The sequence below is a fragment of the Stegodyphus dumicola genome, chromosome 6 (genome assembly GCF_044657685.1).
Source record: "Stegodyphus dumicola isolate Sdum_Otavi_A_Nest chromosome 6, ASM4465768v1".
Taxonomy (NCBI): domain Eukaryota; kingdom Metazoa; phylum Arthropoda; class Arachnida; order Araneae; family Eresidae; genus Stegodyphus; species Stegodyphus dumicola.
Window position 1 is genome coordinate 220,193,013 of NC_140773.1, and position 22,413 is coordinate 220,215,425.

The following is a 22,413-nucleotide window of genomic DNA, read 5'->3' on the forward strand; positions in this document are numbered from 1 at the left end:
TTCCTGTCATAAATTTTATGTGCAGTGCTTTCATGCACAGATTTAGTCACTAAAATCACAGGGAGCAAAAACAAGACTCAATCAAATACCACAGGGCATCATAATTCTATCACTAGCAACACATTTCCCACCACTGGAATGTGTCCACAACAGCCATAGCAATGAAAGAAAAACAAGATCCTCAATACTGTAAATGATTCACTAATCAATAGTGTAGACACCGGCTGATAACAATACATACGAACTCTAAGCTTGAAATCTGTGATGCATCAGTTTGTTCTATTTCATATATGTGCTAAAGATGCGTTTCTTGTTCATTTTTTTTGGTCAGGTCTAGCTGTTAAGCCTCCTAAATATGTTGATTTTGAATCATGTATCCATTAATGTCACATCCTTATCACTGTACTGGAATTATGTCTAATTCTTTGCACACAATATAAATATAAGCAAACACATCAAACTGCTTTAGGCACACCTTGTTCAAATAATCATAACTTGAAAAGCATAATAAATAATTTACAAATTTTGCCTCCCATTTTTTGTGGTATTGCAATTTTTATGGCCAGCAGTATATATATATAGAGAGAGAGAGAGAGAGAGAGAAAGAGAAAGAGAGTATCAGACTGAAGTAATCTTTTCTCATAATATAAATTTCTTAAAGTATTTCTAGTAATCTACAAAATCTTTTATTACAGGATCAGAAATGAATATCAAATTAAATATGTAATGAAATAATTCTGATTCACATCCTAAATTAGGTTGAAATTGCAGTGAAGAAGAGCTTTTGCAATTGATTGATCCAATTGCTAGAATCTGAATGAATGACCTTTTTCTTTTACTGTAATACAAGCGCCACATTTTGCCTTTTCCAATAGGGCTACTGTTCTTTTAAATGTGAATGTCAAGATATATGGAAGACTGAAAGAAAGTTTTATATTACGACTTTGTTGGTTATTTCAATGGCTCCTCTGATTTTAGGGCCAGTTCTATGCAAGAGTTTTGCTGATAATTATGGCACTGTCCCATCCTATTCCAGCGTGTGGATGCTCTTTAATATGTTTTTCACTTACAATGCTCTATTTTAATTGGTGAACTTGTTGAAGAGTTTACATTTATTATTGTGTGTGTACAGGTTCGTAATAGATTGAATGCACAAGTCCGATAAAAGGTTAATAAAATTTATTCTTACCACAAGAAATATAACAGAATGCTGGATTTTTCCTCAGAGATATTCGTACAATATCACGCAATATAATCAATAGTTATACTTTAAACTATGAATAACATTAAATAGATTGCAAAGCACAGAGAAAGCTAATGAGATCTCTTGCTGAACTCTAAACAATAACAACAGCAGCAGCTAACTAAACAACTACTCGCAATAACAGTAACAAAGCTGAAATGTCTCTCTCTCCAGCTTTTAAAAGCTTTCAATCAGTCATGAGAGAGTTCTAGTAATTTCTTTGCTTCTCAAGATTTCTGGAAATCAACAAGAGGATGGAATACGGTTATAGCTAACACATTTATTCAATTTCAATAGTAGTAACAATTACAGTAACAATTACATTTATTCAATTTCAATACAAAAAAGATATCCATTTATTCAAATGTTAAATGCACATGCTCTTATATTTTTGCTTTTTCGGCAAAGCTTTCTCTTAAATTTTATCACACACTGCATTGCACGGGGAATTAAAACAATTTTAATTATAATTCTACTAACATTATCTATCTAAATACGAAATTCGTAACAATATTTTTTTGTTTTGAAATTCTTATAGTGTTTTGGCCTCCTCGGTGATTGCGGTGATTTGTGCCCAGAGGGCGCACCGCACAAAAGGTTAGTTGCGTTACAGACCGTAAGGGAAGCGGACACGCCAAAATGTCGGGCGCATTACCGCTAATTGAGGTAATTTCATCGTATCTGTCAGGTGGCAGAAAACTAATATGATGTATCAATTCACATGCCAGGTGGCAAAATATGTCTATCATGTACATACCAGGAGGCATAACGCTTGTAAACATGCCAGGTGGCATACGACTTGTAAATAAATTGTAAATAAATGTACAGTAAAATATCTTGGTGCAATAGATCAAGGAACAAGCATCAACAACCTTCTGATCATTTGGATACGTACATTTTTTCTGGTGACACCGGACGTGATTTGTGGAGATGAAGAATGGACGAAGAAAATTAGTGAGTTCATGACTGAAAAGCCAGGATTTAACGCGAAGAAATTCGAGGTAGGCCCTTTTTCATTTTTCCAGTTTTGAATAGAATTGTTGAATAAAAATCTTGGTGATTATTATAGTTGATAGAATCTAATGGTAAAATGGAGGCTATGAATAAGGCAAAGAAGTTGCGTACGGTGACGCGTAACTTAACTACCAAGTTGATGAGTAAAATAGATTCTGCATTGTTAGAAGAGGGTGAAACCGCGGATGAGAAATTAAAAGAATTACTCGAAATGTTACTTGAAAAATTGCAGTTGCTGAAACAATACGATTCTGAGATTGAAAAACTTATAATTACGGAACAGGAGTTAGAAACAGAAGTAATTTCCGCGCAGGAATATCAGGAAAGAATTATAAGTTTTAAATGTAAAATTCAGGAAAAATTAAGAAAAAACGCGTGTAAAGTTGAATCTAGAAATTCTAGTGAGGAAACTATATCCACGAAGTTGAAAACTTGTGAAGTTAATACTTTAAAATTGCCAAAATTAACGATTACAAAATATTACGGTGATCCTTGTTCTTGGCTTGAATTCTGGAATCAGTTTAGTAATTCCATTCACCAAAACGAAAGTCTCAGTTCGGTTGACAAGTTTTGTTATTTAAAATCGCTTTTGGGAGGTTTAGCTTTAAATGCTATTAGTGGATTAACATTTACTAGTGAAAATTATACGGTGGCTGTTGATATACTAAAAAACCATTTCGGCAGAGATGACCTGCTAATTAATGCGCATATGAATAAATTGTTGAGTTTAGAACCTGTAAAATATTCCAGAAATACGGCTTCTTTGAGGAAGCTTTATGACGATATAGAAGTACAAATAAGGAATTTAAATTCTTTAAATGTTACTAGTGGTTCTTATGGACATTTATTATGCCCTATTTTGTTAAAGTTAATACCCGAGAATTTAACTCTAGAATTCACTAGGAAAAGAAGTGATAAACAAAATTTCGATGTTAATGAACTACTAACGTTCTTGAAAACTGAAGTGGAATGTAGGGAAACATCAATGATGTTAGCGCGTTCTAAGAATTTTGATGTAAATGAAACATCAATACGAAACAAAAGTTCCCATCAAGGTTATCAAAATAAATCTTACATGCATTCTAAAAGAAATGATTACAGTACGAATAAGCAAGGTGCTTCGGTATTAACTAGTCAAAGTGAAACTCCCTCTAAATACTTTCAAAATTCACATTTTAATCCAAATCGAAAGTTCTCTACCCTGCCTAAGAAAGAGAATCAAAATGTCTGCATATTTTGTTTATCTGCTTGTCATATGAATCATGATTGCGCACTTGATTTAAAGGCTCGCCGAAAGGCATTAATGGATCGAGGTTTATGTTTTATTTGCTTTTCGAAAGGGCATCCAAGGCGTTTCTGTGCTCATAAAGATGAAAAATGCAGACTGTGCAATGTCCAAGGTTTACATAATTCGTTAATATGTGACGCCGCATCGAAAGATTTAGAGACGGATACTTCCAATCAGACAAAACAAACGCCAATCCCTGAAGCTTCTCTTTCGCTCTTATGTAATGAAAATAATAACAAAATTAAACCACCGACTTCCGTTCTTTTACAGACGTTTTCGGCAACAGTTAGGTGTAAAAGGGGGAACGAAAAGGTATTACGTTGTATGCTAGATTCAGGGTCAACAAAGTCATTCATCGTACGAGAAGTGGTTGATTCACTGGGGTTGAAAATTATTAATAAAGAAGCGCTTATTATTTTCACATTTGGATGCAAAGATGCAAAAGAGCGCTTGTATGATATCGTAGAAATCGTATTGCAAAATGTAAGCCATCCCAGTAAAAAGATAAAAATTAACGCAATAGTCATTTATTCTATAACACTAGGGCAAGTAAAAGTTCCTTCTCGGTGGATACGACAGATAGCGTTTGAGAAGGGAATAGAATTAGCAGATGCTGGTACAAATGACGAAATTCAAGTATTAATAGGTTCGGATTATATTTGGGAAATTTTAGGAGAACGAAACGTGAAGATTTGTAAAAAATTAGTCGCAACAGAAAGCACTTTCGGTTTTGTGATTCAAGGCAAGGACGAAGGATCAAAGTGTAAGGACGCAAGAGTTAATCATATAACCGTTGTAAATGAGGACTTAGATTATGAAAGAGTTAAAAAATTATGGGAATTAGAAGCAATTGGGATAAGTTCGGATAAAGAAATATCTCTATCAGATAAAGACATTTTAGAGTCATTTGAACGAAATACAACTTACAAGAATAAAAGGTATGAAACTCGATTATTGTGGAAAGAGGGTGTTGAAGGTTTAAATAACAATTATGAAATCACGAAACAGCGTTTACAATTTTTAAATAATAAGTTTCAGAAAAATAGCGAGCTATATTTAAAATATAATGAGATAATTAATGAACACTTGAGAGATGGTATAGTGGAACGGGTAGATACGTATTTAAACAGTAGTTTGAAAACGGGGTATTACATGCCTCATCACGCGGTAGTGCACGAGCAGAAGGATTCTACAAAGGTTCGAATAGTTTTTGACGCTTCTTCTAAAAGTAAGGGAAATTTAGCACTTAATGATTGTTTGGAAAGCGGACCTAATTTAAATCCTGATTTGCGAAAGATTATCATTAAATTCAGGGTACATTCAATTGCGTTTTGTGCCGACATTCAGCGTGCATTTTTAGAGGTAGGCTTAGCTAAAGAAGATAGGGATTTTTTAAAGTTTTTGTGGATAAATGAAGAAGGGTCAAATCTCGATCACAGTAATTCCAACTTACAAGTTCTTCAACACAATCGAGTTCCTTTCGGGGTCAAGTGCTCACCTTATTTATTAACAGCTACAGTAAGACTGCATTTAAAAAAGTATGAAGATGCCTACGAAGAGGCATGCAGTATGTTAAAAGAGCTTTACGTAGATGATTTAATTTCTGGGACAGTTAATGTAGCAAAGGCCTTACATTTAAGCAAGGACATGATTTTCATTCTTAGCGAGGCCAGTATGAATTTACGTAGATGGGTTTCAAACTCACTTGAGCTAAATGAACTATGGAAACTTAATGGAATTGACTCTCATGAAACATCTGAAGACTCTTTGGTACTGTTGAAAGTTTTAGGTCTTATCTGGGACAATGTCAATGATAATTTGAAAATAGATGTATCTCAGTTTGAGAAGTTACAAAATCTCAAAGTAACTAAACGCATCATTTTAGCAGCATGTGGTATGCTCTTTGATCCCTTAGGAATTATGAATCCATTTACTGTTCTAATTAAACTCTTAATGCAAACTATGTGGGAAAAGGGTATTCAATGGGACGAAAGTGTTCCCCTTGATACAGAATTCATATTTCAGGAATGGTTAAAAGAAGTTGAAAAAATAAAGTTTTTCGAAATTCCCAGACAGTACTTCAGTGATATGTGTTGGAAGTTAATAGAAGTTCACATATTTTCTGATGCCAGTCCCAAGTGTTATGGTACCGTAGCATATTTTAGATTTAAGAAAATAAATATAAAACATGTTTCATAGTGTCGAAATCCCGTTTGGCTCCATTAAATAGGGTAACACTCGCTAGGCTTGAACTTTTGGTAACATTAATTTCTGCAAGATTAGGTTCATATTTGCAATCGATATTTCCGCAGTTGGATAAGGGAAATATATTTTACTGGACTGATTCCCAAATTTGCATTCACTGGATCAAGGGATCTGCCAACGAGTGGAAACAATTTGTTAGAAATCGTGTGGTAGAAATCAAGGAGAAAACAATTTTAAACAACTGCTACTTTTGCAGTGGGAAGACAAACCGTGCTGATAAACTTACGAGGGGGATGGATGCTGAAGCTCTAGTTAATAATAGTGATTGGTTTTCTGGGCCACCCTGGCTTTCAGAAGTAGATATTCGACATCACATAAACGAAATGAATACCGAAGCTGACTTGCAAAACGTTAGTGAAGAACGTAAATGTGTTACTTTGAAAACACTTGTGGAATCCACAGAACCGTTACTAAATCTTGAACTGTAAATCCGTTCGTGAAAAGCAATCTGGTATGCTTACCACCTATGAGTTACGGAAGTCTTCAGAATTTCAAAGGTGGTTAGCAAATGAAAACATAAGGTTGATATTCAACCCGCCAGCTGCTCCACATCATGGTGGTATATGGGAGGCAGCTGTTAGATCTATGAAGCTGCATCTAAAGAAATGTGTTGGAACTCAAATTTTGACTTATGAAGAGTTTCTAACTCTAATTGCACAAATTGAAGCATGCTTAAATTCGAGGCCAATAACACCGGTCTCCAGTGATCCCAATGATTTGACAGCTTTGACTCCTGGACACTTTATTATAGGGACTTCTTTAACAGCTGTTCCGGAACAAGATTTAACCGAAGTACGAGTGTCTCCATTGCAAAGATGGCAACTAACACAGCAGATGTTCCAAGGGTTTTGGAAGCGGTGGTCTAAAGAGTACCTGTGCCAACTACAGCAGCGTAGCAAATGGAGACAGCCTAGCAGAAATATTCGCCTAAATGACTTGGTTCTCATTAAAGAAGATAATATGCCTTCATTACGTTGGAAACTCGGGCGAGTAATAGAAGTGTTTCCTGGAAGAGACAATAATGTCCGAGTGGTTAGACTAAAAACTGTGCACGGGGACATTAAACGTCCTATTACCAAACTGTGTCTTTTACCAGTTGAAGAACATTAACTTAAAGTGTTTGGTTTATATTGAATATGTTTTATTATTATTTTCATTTCTTATTGTACTAATAATTTTATTTGTTTGTTCTAGTTTAACCCTCATAGTTAACGTTTCAATATAGTAAGATATAAGATGTTTTGCTAGAAGATTGGTAAGTGTAATATGTAATTTTATACTTTTTGAAGGTTTTTGTATGTTTTCAGTTTCTATATTTTTCATTTACTTGTTTGCATATATTGAAGATTGTATTAAGATGAATGTAATTCATCGGGGGGGGGGAGAGGATGTTTTGGCCTCCTCGGTGATTGCGGTAATTTGTGCCCAGAGGGCGCACCGCACAAAAGGTTAGTTGCGTTACAGACCGTAAGGGAAGCGGACACGCCAAAATGTCGGGCGTATTATATTACCGCTAATTGAGGTAATTTCATCGTATCTGTCAGGTGGCAGAAAACTAATATGATGTATCAATTCACATGCCAGGTGGCAAAATATGTCTATCATGTACATGCCAGGAGGCATAACGCTTGTAAACATGCCAGGTGGCATACGACTTGTAAATAAATTGTAAATAAATGTACAGTAAAATATCTTGGTGCAATAGATCAAGGAACAAGCATCAACAACCTTCTGATCATTTGGATACGTACATATAGTTAAATTCCAGAATTTTGAAACAATATAAGAAGTGTTATTTTCTACTGCCTCATTTGCATATGGAAAATTATATCTGATACATTTATTTTGCTAACACTAGATCTATTGCTTCTAATTTATTTCTAAACAGGTGAAGATGAAATTACTCAGAGCTTATGTTGTTACTTTTTTAATTCTGATGTGACATAAGAAGCATTGAGATAAAGAGCCATGTTTCAATGCATTGATTCTTAGATAGTTGGCCAATTAGCTTTAATTTCACAGGGTTTTACTTTGGAACAAGCCTTTCCTTCATCTTCTACTTTTCCACCTACATTTCCCTGCCAGAATGAATTTTCAGTATTATGCTTTAAGCAAATAAGGTAGAAACTAGTATTTAGCTTAGGTCTGAGCAGTAGGAGAGCATGTTCTGCCTTTCGAGCATGTTGTTGCTATTAGTTACAGGTTGCTACTTTATGATCGTTAATATGTGCCCGCTAGTATAAACTGGCAATCCTTAAATAAGAGCCAACTATGTGAGTTTGATTCTATGCAGCTTCAGGTGATTAATTTTATTTAGTATTAGTTAGCCTCACATTTTTAAAGGCTTCTTATGTGCCCAAAAGAAAACATCTGTACACCTATTTTGAGACAGAATAAAAGGGTATTTTAACCCTTCTTTGGACTTGTTACTTACATAACAAGAACTCAGCAAATAGTCGCTGCATAGTTCTTCAGTATTCTAGCTTTCAAGGAAATCTATTTTAAATAGGATATTATAACTTGATCAAATTACTTCCATGACCTTGTTGAGTTTGTACCAAATATAATTTTTAAACTTGTTTTAAATAAAAATTAAGAGCAGCTGTTTTAGATAAAAATTAAAAACAGCTCTTTTGTGAGGATGAAATGAAAGGAATCAAAGCAAAGTATTGCTGGGTTACAGGATGGTTTGTCATTCACTGAAGTATGAAGTTTGTCTCTTATTCTCGTGATCAGCAGGACAAGAAACTGAATGCTTAATTTATTTTATTATTCAGAATAAACAGCAGGTTATGGAAGTTATCTGAAACACATCACAGAAATGCTCCAATTTCCTTTTCTGACTACCAAAAAAACACAGATGTTGTTCACGTGCCTCATCTGCAAAACAGGTTTTTAGAATATTTAACAAAAAGAAGATTTTTCCACATACAACATGAATTCTTTCACAGAGATATGAGATACAGAAACTCTCACAAAGTATAGAATCCCTCTTGTTGTTTGTACTTGTTTGTTGGTTTTGAATACAATGGAATTTTGAACTGAAATGAACTGAATGAATTTTGAACTCAGAATTTTGACTAAAATTACCATTAGGATTTGAATATAGCAACCAAAGGAAACAGAAAATTTACTTTAATCACAAACATGGTAACACAAGTTACATAAACATGTGTAATTACTTTTAGAATATGTGTATGGAACTGATCTACTGAATGAATATTGAATTATTGTCTTTAATTACTTAATGCAAGACCAGTTAGTTTAGAATGTGAATCAGGATTCTTTCATTACTCTTATTACTCTTATTTATCATTATAAAAGAGAATTACTTCTTCCAGAGCCTAAACACAGATATGGAACAAAAAAAAAAAAAAAAAAAAAAAAAAAAAAAACCATTAAAAAAATACTAAATTTATAGAAATAATAATCATACATAACACACAGCTATTATACATTCAAATGAAACAAAAAATCGAAAAATAGGAAAACTGGTATTTCTTGTTAGATTAAAATGATTATTCAAGTTTGAAACTGAAATTCTTTCAAACACACTATATTAGCAGTTTTAAATATTGTTACGAAATGTACAGGCCCGGTAAGATGGCTTGGGGATTGGATGGAAATTGGGGGCGGAACTGAGCAAAGTCGTACTGTCATCTATATTGTTACGAAATGTACAGGCGTGGTGAGATAGCTTCCCCGCAAAGCAGTTTTAGGGTTGCCATAAAATGGCAAAGCAGGCATGGTTGCCATATTTGGCGAGAAATCATCCCTTTGGCGACAAAACTAGCGATATACCGTGGACGGATGGAGAACCTTCTGAAACGAGTTCTTACCGGCTTATCCCAGAATGTTCTCGAACATAAGCCGAATGTTATACAGTCAAAAGTCGTTAATTCGGACACCCATAATCCGGAATGATCTATAATCCGGACCTCAAAGCTAAAAACTTTCTGCGCATGCGTCGCTTTCACGCATGCGCACAGGCATTTACGAGAGCGCATAAGACCCTTACAGCTGCGAATATGTTTGTGTGCATGCGCGTAGACGCATGCGCAGAACGGACGGGATAAGCTAAGCTAAAATTATCTGATTATCTATTTCAGTTAATGTTGCAGATTGCGTTGTTCCTTAATCTTCGAATTGGATCCGGCTTATTATTTTTTGCAGACTGTTAGAGCAATTTTATAAAAGTAAGCTTGAACTTTCGATTATTTCAAATAGAATTTCCGATATATATTTACTAATATGTAAAGGATATACAAAGCGAAAGTATCTTTCGGAGTCCATTAAACAAAAAGTGGAATTGCTGCAAAAAATAAATAAAGCCATATCCTTTGTTTATCTAAACTTTGTTTATCTTTAACGCCACGGAGCGCAATGAATTGGAAGTTGATCTGTCAACACTATCCTTATCTTAAGGGCAGATGTTTTTATTTTATTTGGCTTATAATTGCTTACTAAATGTGGTATTTCCTATCCATGTACTCCGTCTTTGATACAATTTAAATCAAATGCCTCGTCATTATAATTCGCTTCCGATAGCGAAGAAAGTGACAGAGGTTATTGAAAACGAAAAAATTTCGATTGACAAATTAGTTGGTATTCTCGGCACAGCAATTATAGGACTTGAACAGCGGAACTTTGACTGAACAAGAAATTATGTCTATTTATGGAATTAAAGAGAATGTATTATCACATAAAAAAACGAAGCAACTTAAACAACTTAAATTGAAAGAAATGTTTAATAAAGTAAACAAATAAATATTAAGCTTTTTTTTTTTTTTTTGGTAAATTTTAATACCCTTTAGATCATAATTGTTCTTTATTTCGTAAATTACGGTTTCATATTTTTAATTTTATAATTTTTGCATGCCATTTTACCAGATTTAAACTGATGATCTATAATCCGGAAAAATCGATAATCCGGAATCGCCGAAGTCCCGACGAGTCCGGATTAACGACTTTTGACTGTATAAACCATGCCGGAACGCAGTCAATTGGAGTGCCTTGTCGAGAGGGCAAGAAAGTATGCCTCATCAAGAGGGCAAGTCAGAGTGTGCCCGTCTAAAGTGAGAGTGCGAGATAAGTTAGTATCGAGTTGGTGTCTTATCTAGTTAGTCCGTGTGGAGACGATCGAGTTGACAGCCAGTCAGTGAGTGCCGAGTGGGTCGTCGAGCGCATCGAAGAATCTCTCATTGTATCGCGGTTAGTGCATTGTCGAGAGAGCGTGTTGAGCTCCAGGAACGACTGAACCGAAGAGTCAGGAGCTGTGCTCTGTGGTGTCGAATGCATCGCAAGTTGTAGCATGGAGAGTCTCAGATCGCTGTCATACTCAGATCAATGGTACTGTGAAATTATTTGTTGCAAAACACACAACTTGGATTTCATAACCTTAACAGTTAATAAACTTATCAGTAATTTGATATTAGTAAAAAGATTTTTTAAAAACCACTGGAAAAAATTTTAAAAGGTAATCTTTTAATGTAGCATAAAGAGAAAAATATTCATAGATCTCCAAAGAACAATGGTAGAAATTAAATATCAGTCAATACTCAAAAAAAAAAAAAAAAAAAAAAAAAAAAAAAAAAAAAAAGTTTCAATGTCTCTTGAAATGAACAGTATTTATAAAATATTTAGCTATATTGAAAAATTCTGGCAAAAATTTCAGTTTCCTGATATGTTAAATACAAGACAAATTTAGATACATGATTGAAAAATAAAACATATTTTATTTTCAATTTTATTTACTCTTCATATAAATGCAAGCATCAAGAAATTTGGATAAAATTGTTAATACATTTTGAATGAGAGTAATGTGATTTTTAAGCGTAATCATGATTAATGAAACCACAGTAAAAATAGTCAATGAATAACAAATAAATATCTACCAAATTTAAATAAAATTACAAAAAGACATTTTTGGCATGGGACAATTACAAAACATAGAAAAAAAATATTTTATTTCATCTGGATGGGGGAACATTTTCAATTCTGTAAAATGATTCTAGAAAGGGCCAAAATACTATTTACAACTTAAATGCATTTTCTCTCTATCAAATACCACTCAAGAATAAAATTCTTTGTGCACTAGCATGAACTGTTACATTTCAAGTTTCTCTAAGAGTTTTTAGTTAACAAGTCTTTATAAGCATTTAATAGTTTCATTTAGTACAATATAACTAATATTTAACAGAATACCCAAGATATTAAAATGATCAATTTTTGGAATAAAAAATTTTGAAAACAAACTTAAACAGATATACTTTATTTACAAAACAGAAGGGAAATCACAAACACTTACCACTCGATTTTCATCAAAAACCTCTATTTTTAATCTTTGGTTTGGTTTCACCTACAAGAAGTGACAAACACAAAAACAAAGAAGAAAATTACAACGACTTTGATAACATTTTATCATCATCTATAGAACACAATAGGCAAAACAATACAAATTAATTTTCAAGATGTTCAGAATGTTACAGATATTATAACCATTAAAAGACATGCACCTTTAAACAGAATGTTAATTTATTGTTATTTCTTAAATACAAGAAATCATAAGTATGAATGTAATTCTGACGAGAAAGTACTTGACATCAAACTACCTATTTTGATCAGTAACTTATTTTGATTTTCACTACCATAATTTATTACAAAGAAATAAAGGTACTCTCTGATTATCAGCCAAACCCTCTCGCAAAGTCATTAATCATGGGTACATATAATACATATAAAAACACAGGCCATTTTAAAAAATAGTGGCTCACTGAAAATTATGTAAAACAGTAATGAATTAACAAAATCAAATATGCGAGAAACATCTATAATGAAGCATTGAAAATTACATAAAGCAGCAGCAAATTAACTATGTTAAAAATGCACGGGGGTAATGTTACCCGCGTCCATGATTATCCTCAAGTCACACGTGCCCCCTGGGTGGTGCTAAATGGGTAACTGTCACAAAGTCCTGTGGCATACTCGGGTTTAGTGGGATGAGGTTCGGTCTGATGACGAATAATCTTATGACGACCCAACGGACCGCTCTTTTCTGGGAAAACTGGCGATTGTGGGGAGGATTTGAAATTCCGAGGACCTTTGATCTGGAGAGGAGGGGTCTTGGAGGAAGCAGCCATGTAGAGGATACAGGAGAAAAGCTGAGTTTTGGGTCTCAGGCCGCCAAATAGTACAGGAGCCCGGGGCAGCCTAACCAGCATGTCCTGGCTGCTCTATCAGCTGGTGTATAATCTCGCCTGCCTTGTAGTTCCAGGTGGTGCCTGGGTGGGGTTCTGCATGGCAGAGCAGGGGGCTCTTCCGAGGTCACTACTGGCTGCTGAATCTGGGGCTAGCCCCTCCAAACTGGCTCTTAGAAAATCGGAAGAAATTTTTCTCCCCCTTCTTTCAATCTTATACCAAAATGGATGCTTGGAATACAAAATTAGATAAAAACACATCTTCTGAAATCCCCACTATAACCACTGTAGTTCCTTCTGAGGGAGTGAATGTACCCTCGGGTGCGGACGCTCTTCTCTTCAGGACTACAGAAACCAGAACTGCTGGTGAAAGGGTGAATGTGCCTTCGGACACGGATGCCTTGAACCCAGTGGGGATGGATACTGACTCCTCTGTCAGAAGTACTGTGCCAGATGCGCAAGCGGATGACCAGTCACCAATGACGGAGGTTGTAAATAAAAGAAGAGAAAAAAGGCAATACCAGAAAGAGCGGAAATGGCTGGAGAGGGCCATGGAAGGGATCTCGATCTCTGGGGAGAAGGGAGCGAAGGAGAAAACAGATAAAGCTGGGACCTCTGGAGCGACCTCCAAACTGGTGAGGAAGAACCATCCAAGCAATGAAGAGTCTCGTAAGAGAGAACGCATTGCTGGTGACACCCCGGAAATGGCCCTCAAGAAACGACGGCTATATAGTCAAGCTGCAAGAAAGGCAATCACTCTGCGAATCGTCTGCAAGGATGACTCCAGAGACATAACATCGGTGGATTCAGATTTCATCACCTCTATAATTGATGACCGAATTATCGATGGCTCTATCAGCACCTGCAGGGTCCACAAGACAGTCCTGCAGCCAAATGGCCTCAACATTGCATGTGAGGACCAGGAGACTAAGGACGTCCTAAAGACTTTAATTAATGATCTACCTGGCCCTGAAGAAAACCATTTAGGTTATCATGCCATGGCTCCCGGGGACAGACCCCCCATGAAGAGGTTTTTCGCTTGGTTTCCTGGTAACAGGTCACCAAAAGATAACATCAAGCTCCTTGATGCCTGTAACAAGGGCCTGGATGTTAAGAAGATCGCCATCAAGGCAGTTATCCCTGGAGACGAAGGTAATACCTTGGTGCTGGGAGTGGAACATGAGCTTATGGATTATCTGAAGGCCCAGAATTTCAAACTTTTTTGTGGTGCCCGTGGCTGTGTACAGCTGAAGGAAACAAGGCAACAGGAGAAGTCAATTCCTCCGCCCAAGGATCCTCCGAAGAAACAGTTGACGGAAGAAAGTGAGAGCGAAAAGGAGTCAGAACGAGAGCTTTCTTTGGAGGCTCTGGAGAAGACATCTGAATAGTTTTCCCCTGTCACTACTTCCTTTGAAGTAGTAGGCTAAGGATGCGGCTTTTAACTAAGTCTCTCCTAAAATCCTTCAGGGTAAGTTCTTTTCTCTCATTTATCCTGTTTTAATGGTTAAGGTTAGTCAGTTAAACCTGCAACATAGCAGAGCAGCTTCATACAATTTAGCTGCTCAATTAGGTAAGCAAGGCACTTTTGTTGCCTTAATTCAAGAACCTTGGGTGTACAAGGGTAAAATCCTTGGTAGGCCCATGAATGCGCACTTCTTTTCGGCAGAGGGACCTGATAAAAGACCTAGAACTAGCATTTACATTTCTAAAAATATAAAGGCTATGAAATTATCCCAATTTACATCAGAGGACTTAACTGCTATTTTAATTAAGGACATAAACAGTTCACTGAGAGGAAACATTTGCCTTTGCTTGGTTTACATGGCTTATGACCTTAAAATTCTGCAAGAATTTATAGATCTCATGAGTTTCTGTGAAATAAACAATATTCCTATGGTTATTGGTGGTGATGTTAACACTCACCACTTATCATGGGACAGTTCTGATACCAATCCTAGAGGAAAAAAACTCATGGAACTTATAATGAATACCAACCTAACTTGGGTAAAACAGGGGAAATCGCCCCACCTTTGTCAACAGAAGAAGTCATTGACCTCACACTGATTTCTTCTGATATTTATAACCTTATTGAGAATTGGCATGTAAGAGACAATCCCTCACTTTCAGACCATCGCGTTATACAATTTTGTGTTAGAGATGAAATTCCAGCTGAATATTTCAGAAACATTAAAAACACAAATTGGGACCTTTATAAGGAATCTGTCGTTTCTAATGTCATTAACCTTCAGGTTTTAGACAATAATTGTTCAGTCGAGGAGCTTGATACTCAAGCAAACAACTGGACAAATATCATTATTGAATCTTATCATGCCCTCTCAAACGAAGGAAGTACTCTTCTAGCAAGAGAGTCTGGTGGACCAAGGAGCTTGAAAACCTCCACCTACAGGTACAGAGAGCTCACGGGAAAGCAGTCAGAAATAAATCTGGAGTTTACTGGTCTAACTTCAAAATTCTACAAAGGAAATTTAAAAGTGAAATCAGGAAAACTAAATACAACTCATGAAGATCGTTCTGCACAGATATTCTGTCCTACCATGAGACTGCCAGAGTATATAAGATTCTTAAAAGATCTCAAGAGTCTCAACTCTCATCGGTTATGCGACCTGATGCCAGTTATACTATAAACCCTTTGGATACACTTTCGACCATATTGAATTTTCATCTGGGGGACAAAAGTGTCACCTCTGACCCCCAGGAAAATCCATTGGAACTACTTCATAATCCATTGGATCTGGATTTTGCTAAGACAATTGTGAATTTTGAAAAGGCTAAAGTGGCCCTTGATGTATTTCTTCCCTTTAAATCTCCAGGGAACGATGGCATTTACCCAATTCTGCTTCAGAAAGGCTGGGATATTTTTGGTCACATTCTCGTGGACATATTCGAATCCAGTTTGATTTTAGGATATGTTCCTAAGGTTTGGAGAACTTCACGAGGTGTGTTTCTTCCTAAACCAGGAAGAGATACATATGAGAAACCAAACTCTTTTAGAATGATCACGCTAACATCCTTTCAGCTTAAGCTGTTGGAGCGATTGATTTTCTGGCACCTCCAGTCAGATAATAATCTGAACCATACCTTTGGCTTAGACCAACACGTTTTTAGGCCTGGCTTCTCCACTGAGTCGGCCTTACACCAACTCGTGTGGAGAATAGAAAAAACAATTATAGACGGACACTTTGCCATTGGGATTCTACTGGATATTGTAGGAGCCTTTGGTAACATCGGTTTCGAGAAAATACATAAGGCCCTTACTGGAAGTCATATTCACCCTATGATAACTAGATGGGTCATCTTCATGATTAAAAACATGAATATCTGTGTTAGTCTCGCTGACTATGAAGTAAAGAGAGATATTACTAAAGGGTGTCCGCAGGGTGGTATTCTTTCTCCGTTCCTGTGGAAACCTGGTATTCGACTCACTCTTAGTACTTCTACGGGAGGAACCTGGCATGTCACAGGCTTATGCAGATGACCTTATTGTGTTATTACAGGGTTTCAATATCGGAACCCTACATAATCAAGCTCAGCAGATCTTAAATAAAGTTTCACACTGGGGTGATACAAATGGCCTTTCTTTCTCTGCTGAAAAATCTGAGGTCATAGTTTTCACGTGGAGAAGGAAATGGAAACTGGCAGATTTATATCTGGGTTACCAGATTATTAGGCGTAAGGAATGCGTTAAATACCTAGGATGTTACCTGGATAGTAAACTTACATGGATCACCCATATAAAAGAAAAGGCACAAACAGCCACAAATGTTCTAGTACTTTGTAGGCGAATCGTTGGTAAACAGTGGGGCCTTAACTCAAAATCTACTCTATGGATTTATACTGCCATAGTCCGGCCAATGCTTTCTTACGGATGCGTGGTCTGGATTAATGTTATTAACAAAAGCACATATTTAAACATTTTACAAAAGGTGCAAAGACTTGCTTGCTTAAGCATTAGTGGGGCTTTAAATAGTACCCCTACTGCTGCATTAGAATTTTTACTGCAAATTCCACCCTTGAAATTATTCTTGAGCGGAGAAGCAATTAAAGCCATGTATAGATTGAATAAAAATGGCACATGGTGCCAAAGGACAGGTTTTGGTCATAAAAGCCACCTGAAAAGCCACATTGACATATGTCTGGACTTGGGCAATGAGATCCCTATAATCTATATGCCCAAAGATGGAATTACTAAAACAATAATTCCAGCTCATATACCAAAAAAGAATGAGATAGAATCTCTAATTGACCTAATTCCAACAGGATCAATTGAATGTTACACAGATGGATCAAAATCCAACTTCACTGGAGCTGGAGCTATTATAAGAACCAAGGGATCTGAAGAAGATTTCATTAGATTTCATCTATACCTTGGTAAATTAACAACTGTTTTCCAAGCCAAGGTTCTGGCGATCAATATGGTCGCCAGGGAGCTCTTAGCTAAAAATACAGTTGATAAGTATATATATATTCTCTCTGACAGCCAATGCCATCCTTCAATCAGCCATCCTTGCCCTGGCTAATCGTGTCAAGTTACAAAACTGTGTTTTGAACTGTACTCAAGATCTCAATTCTCTGGCTCAGGCCCATAATACCATTAGTTTAGTCTGGGTCCCAGGTGATTGTGAATTTGCTGGAAATGAACTAGCTGATAAAGTAGCTAAAGATGCTTCGCAACTACCCATGTTTGGCCCGGAACCATTTTACCCAGTTTCATATCAAACGGTTAAAAAAGAAGTAAGAAGCTGGATAAAGAACAAACATGATGATATATGGTCTAAACTACCAGACTGTGCTCATTCTAAATTGGTGCTCAGTACACTTAACTTTTCAGGTAAACTCATACACCTCAGTAGAACTAACGCCAGGTAATTCAAATTGTTACTGGACATGCTTATCTAGCTAAGCATCTCCACAAATGTGGTCTTGTCGAATCTCCTCTCTGCCCAGCTTGTGGAGAAGAAGAGGAAACACCTTTTCACTTTCTGGGACGATGTCCGGTGTTTTCTGTCCCTAGAAACAAATTCCTTGGGTTTCCCTATATTACCTTTGATCAAGCCCTTCTATACAAAGGGCTCTCTGGCATAATAGGGTTTCTGATGTATACTAAACACCTACAGGTAAGGTGAATTTGAAACCACAAGAAACAAGCATTGAGACGCCCTATGAGTTGAACTATGCAGGGATTTCCCTCTCCATAGCTGTGTTTTGGAATATAATTTGAAAATAGATATCAAATCTTTATACACTACCTGGCCATTTGGCTTGAGAATGCACCTCTGCCCTCCTTATTTATTTGACTCTTCATCGCACTCTTGTTTGGTCAAGAATTTGCGTTTGGTGGTTTGGGAGGGATTGAATCGGTTTTCCATCCAATAGGGAAGTTTTCACGATCCAGCCGACACCTTGAACTTAGAGATGGGATCTTTTGCTGATACTATAGATTTGGTGTCAGTTTGAGATCTTATCTATTTATTTATTACTTACCTTTTACGGGAGTTACCATTTAAATCCCTTGATTTAAATGATCAACTGGCGGAAGAGTAATGGGCAATTTTGCCTAAACTCTTTTCCTTCTTTTCATAAGAAGGAAGCGCCCCTATTATGTTATGTTATGTTATGTTAAAAATGCAACAAACATCCATAATAAAACACTTTCATTCCTTCTGCCCCCCAATCTTCTGCATGTGCACAGTAATATATTTTAAAAATTCATGAGAACTGCAGAATTCTAAGCATCACACGGCAACATGGCTGTTGAAACTCTCACCGACAACCACGTGATTTGCGCATGCGCGCAGCAAAAACTCAAACAGAACCTTTTTTAACTGAACTTTGAGAACTCGTGATGGACGTTTGAGTGAAACATGTAATCCTTCTTTTCTGTGTTATATATATTTTAGTTTAGTGATATGATTGTAAATTAAATATCTTATTATCTTAGAAGCCTCTCTCTTTCTGTGAGTAGTGCATCGATGAATGAAAATAAACACTCCCAGATACACCTTTGGATTAGAAAGAAGATCGACTAAAAGGTAAGCCTTTCTACCTTTTATTTTATAAGAATGATTATACTGTTAATCATATCATGAATTATACATTTTTGGCATCCCTGCCGGGATGAAAGCTAATTGTTGATACTTGTTGAATTATTGAATATTAAATAATGACAGAATTCATTGATACATTAAAAAGGAAACGCGGCCACATAAGGGCTACCGTTACAAAATTAACAGGCCGAATCGAAACTGAATTACCAAAAACAGGAGTGAATGCAGAGGAACTAGAAATTTCCTTAGAACTCTTAAATGAAAAATAGAACGAGTTAAAATAAATAGATGCCGATATAGAAAAATTAACAGACATAAAGGATCTAGACCAGGAATTAAACGGTGTTGACGAATATCATGAAAGAATAACTACATTTAAATACAAAGCTAACAAAAAATTGAAAGAAATTAATATAGAACAACAAAAATTTAGTGTGTTAAGAAGCACTGAACAGTTAAGTGAAAGTATAGAAAACGTTAAAATCGAAAGTAAAATGTAAAGCTTCCTAAACTTATGGTTCCGAAGTTTTATGGTGAGAGCTGTGAATGGCTGACATATTGGAACACTTTTTCATCAGCCATACACCAAAATAAAACACTTGACGCTATAAGCAAATTTAATTATTTGAAATCCTTTTTGAGAGGTACTGCTTATAACACCATTCACGGTTTCAATTTAACCGAAGAAAATTACGAAACTTCAGTTAAACTCCTCACAGAAAGATTTGGAAATAAAGATGTACTGATAAACGGCCATATAGATAAATTATTGAAAATAAGACCTCTAAAGGATTCTAATGAGATTCAAAATTTCCATAAGTTATTCAAATACATACAAAAACATATTCGATGTCTTGAGTCATTAAATATGACCTCAGAAACATATGAAGCTTTATTAACACCTATTTTGCTTAAAACATTGTCCGCAGATTTGGTTTTGGAATATAATAAAACATTTCGAAAATCAAATTACGATTTGAATCATCTAGTGGAATTTCTTTTTCAGCAATTAATTGCACGGGAAAAAACAGCTTTGCAATCGAAAGAAGCGGCGTCTATTCCCCCCCCCCCCGACAAACAAAACGCGAAAGCAAGCTGTCAACTTGGCATGATAAACGGGTACCAGATGTATCGTCTGCCTCACAGTTGCTGTCTACAAATGAGAATCAAAATTATAAACATTCGAACTGCATATTTTGCAATTCAGATCATGAAAGTTCTGAATGTCGGAATGCGAGTCGTTTAACCTTAGATGAAAAAAAAAAACAAAAATTGCTGAATCACAGATTCTGTTTTAAATGTTTGAAACGGAACCATATTTCCTGCTTATGCAAGATCAAAGTTAAATGTTCCATATGCGGTACAGCTCATTTTTCAATAATGTGGAACTCTCACGGAAATAATTCTACAGACATTATTGGGGATGCAAATGATAAAAAAGACTGTGTCCTGACAAATAAATCTTGCATGCAGTTAGTAAATTTGCAAACTTTAGTAGTAAAACTTCGTGGGGATGGAATCGAAAAATATGTGAGAATTTTAATAGATAGTGGTTCCCAGCGATCCTACATTTCAAAGTATGCAGTTAGCATAATGAATTATAAAACAAGTGGTAAAGAAGAATTAATCCATGGTTTGTTCGAAGAAATTGAAAAGAAAGAAACTCATAGTAAATATTTAATTAGATTGAGTAGTCTTAAAGGTGATTATCACTGTAATTTTCAGGTTTTGGATCAGGATAAAATATGTACTGACATTCCTCAAATTCGTAGAGATACATATCTTACTGAACTATGAAAACATGGAATTTATTTAACTGACATGCAGAATAAATCTGTGGATTTGATGTATGAAAAATCCCCTTTAGAAATTCATGTTCTTTTAGGTGCAGATGTGGCAGGAAAGCTTCTAACAGGGAAGATTAGACAACTAAAATGTGGGTTATCATGCATATACACTAGATTAGGATGGACAATGATGGGGAAAACTGAAAAGCGTGAGTTCTCTGACAGTACGAAAACTGTATTGTCACTTCATGTTTAATGATGCTAAAATTTCGGATTTATCGTGTCTTGACTCGTTAGGAATAACGAATCCTGCTACAACCCACTCAAGAAAGGAAATTAATGAAATCGCTAAAACATATTTTCGTCAGTCATTAAAGAGAGATAGTGAGGATAGATATCAGGTCTCTCTTCCTTGGTTAGAAGGGCATGAGGTTAAGTCAAAAAACTGTCTGAAAGAGTATGAAAATATTTTTAATGAATGGGCTGAAGAAGGTATTATAGAATCTGTTGAAGAAAGAAAACCGAAAATTGTCATTACCTACCACATAGGGCTGTAATTAAGGAAAGTTCAACCACAAAGATTAGACCTGTGTTTGATGCCTCAGCGAGGGAAAGGAATGGTGCGTCCTTAAATGACTGTTTAGAAAAGGGCCCAAATTATTTGGAATTAATACTGAGTATTTTAAACAGATTTCGCCTAGGTAAATATGGGGTTATCTCAGATATACGTAAGGCCTTTTTGCAAATAGGTGTCTGTCCTCGAGATAGAGACTTTCTTAGATTTCTCTGGTGGGAAGAAGGAGATTCTGAAAATTTGAAAATATATTGACGTAAGCGCGTTGTGTTTGGCGTTAATGCCAGTCCTTGTTTTCTCGCTACCATGCTGAATTATCATCTCGAGAATGTTCCTGAACATCAACAAGAGGTAGCTAAGAAATTAAGTGAATCAATGTATGTCGACAATTGTGTGGCCAGCGTTGATACTATTGAAGAACTAAACACTTTCATCAATGTGTCGAAGGAAATTATGTCGACTGCTAAATTTGATTTAAGGGGATGATGTTACAATGAACCTAGCGGTGAAACTTTAAAAGGAAATCCTTGCAATGAAGACTCCGATAAAACTGTATCAGTTCTGGGGTTGAAATGGAATTTATCAAATGACACTTTGTCCTGTGATTTTAAAGATAGTTCTGTGAAACAGCCTGTCAACAAAAGGAATATATTGTCAATAGCATACAGGATTTTTGACCCGATTGGGTTTACAGCTCCTGTTACTCTGATTCTTAAGCTAATGCTTCAAGAATGCTGGAAACAGAAGATTTCATGGGATAACAATTTACCTAAAAGCATTTCTGACAAATTCGAAAGCTGGAAAAATAAATTGCACAATTTGGAAAAAATAGCTATACCCAGAAGAATTTTTGCTGACTTTGAAAGACTTTCCAATTTATCTTTACAAGTGTTTTGTGACGCGAGTAAATCTGCTTATGCCACATGCATATTTATGCGAAGCTGTAATGAAAATTCCATTACATGTCAGCTCATCTCAGCT

The 22,413-nt window shown here is 35.9% G+C and overlaps 1 protein-coding gene across 4 annotated transcripts in view; it reads right to left on the reverse strand.

Annotated features, from left to right (window-relative positions):
• Nedd4 (E3 ubiquitin-protein ligase Nedd4) overlaps positions 1 to 22,413 on the reverse strand; it is a 143,548-nt gene that overhangs the window by 88,047 nt on the left and 33,088 nt on the right. For all 4 annotated transcript variants that reach the window (XR_015041837.1, XR_015041836.1, XR_015041838.1 and 1 more), the window contains exon 5: positions 12,118 to 12,168. Coding sequence is in view for 1 of the 4 variants with exons in the window: in XM_085819547.1 (XP_085675673.1) it covers positions 12,118 to 12,168 (51 nt within the window). In the remaining 3 variants the exon portion in view is untranslated. The remainder of the gene's footprint in view (positions 1 to 12,117; positions 12,169 to 22,413) is intronic.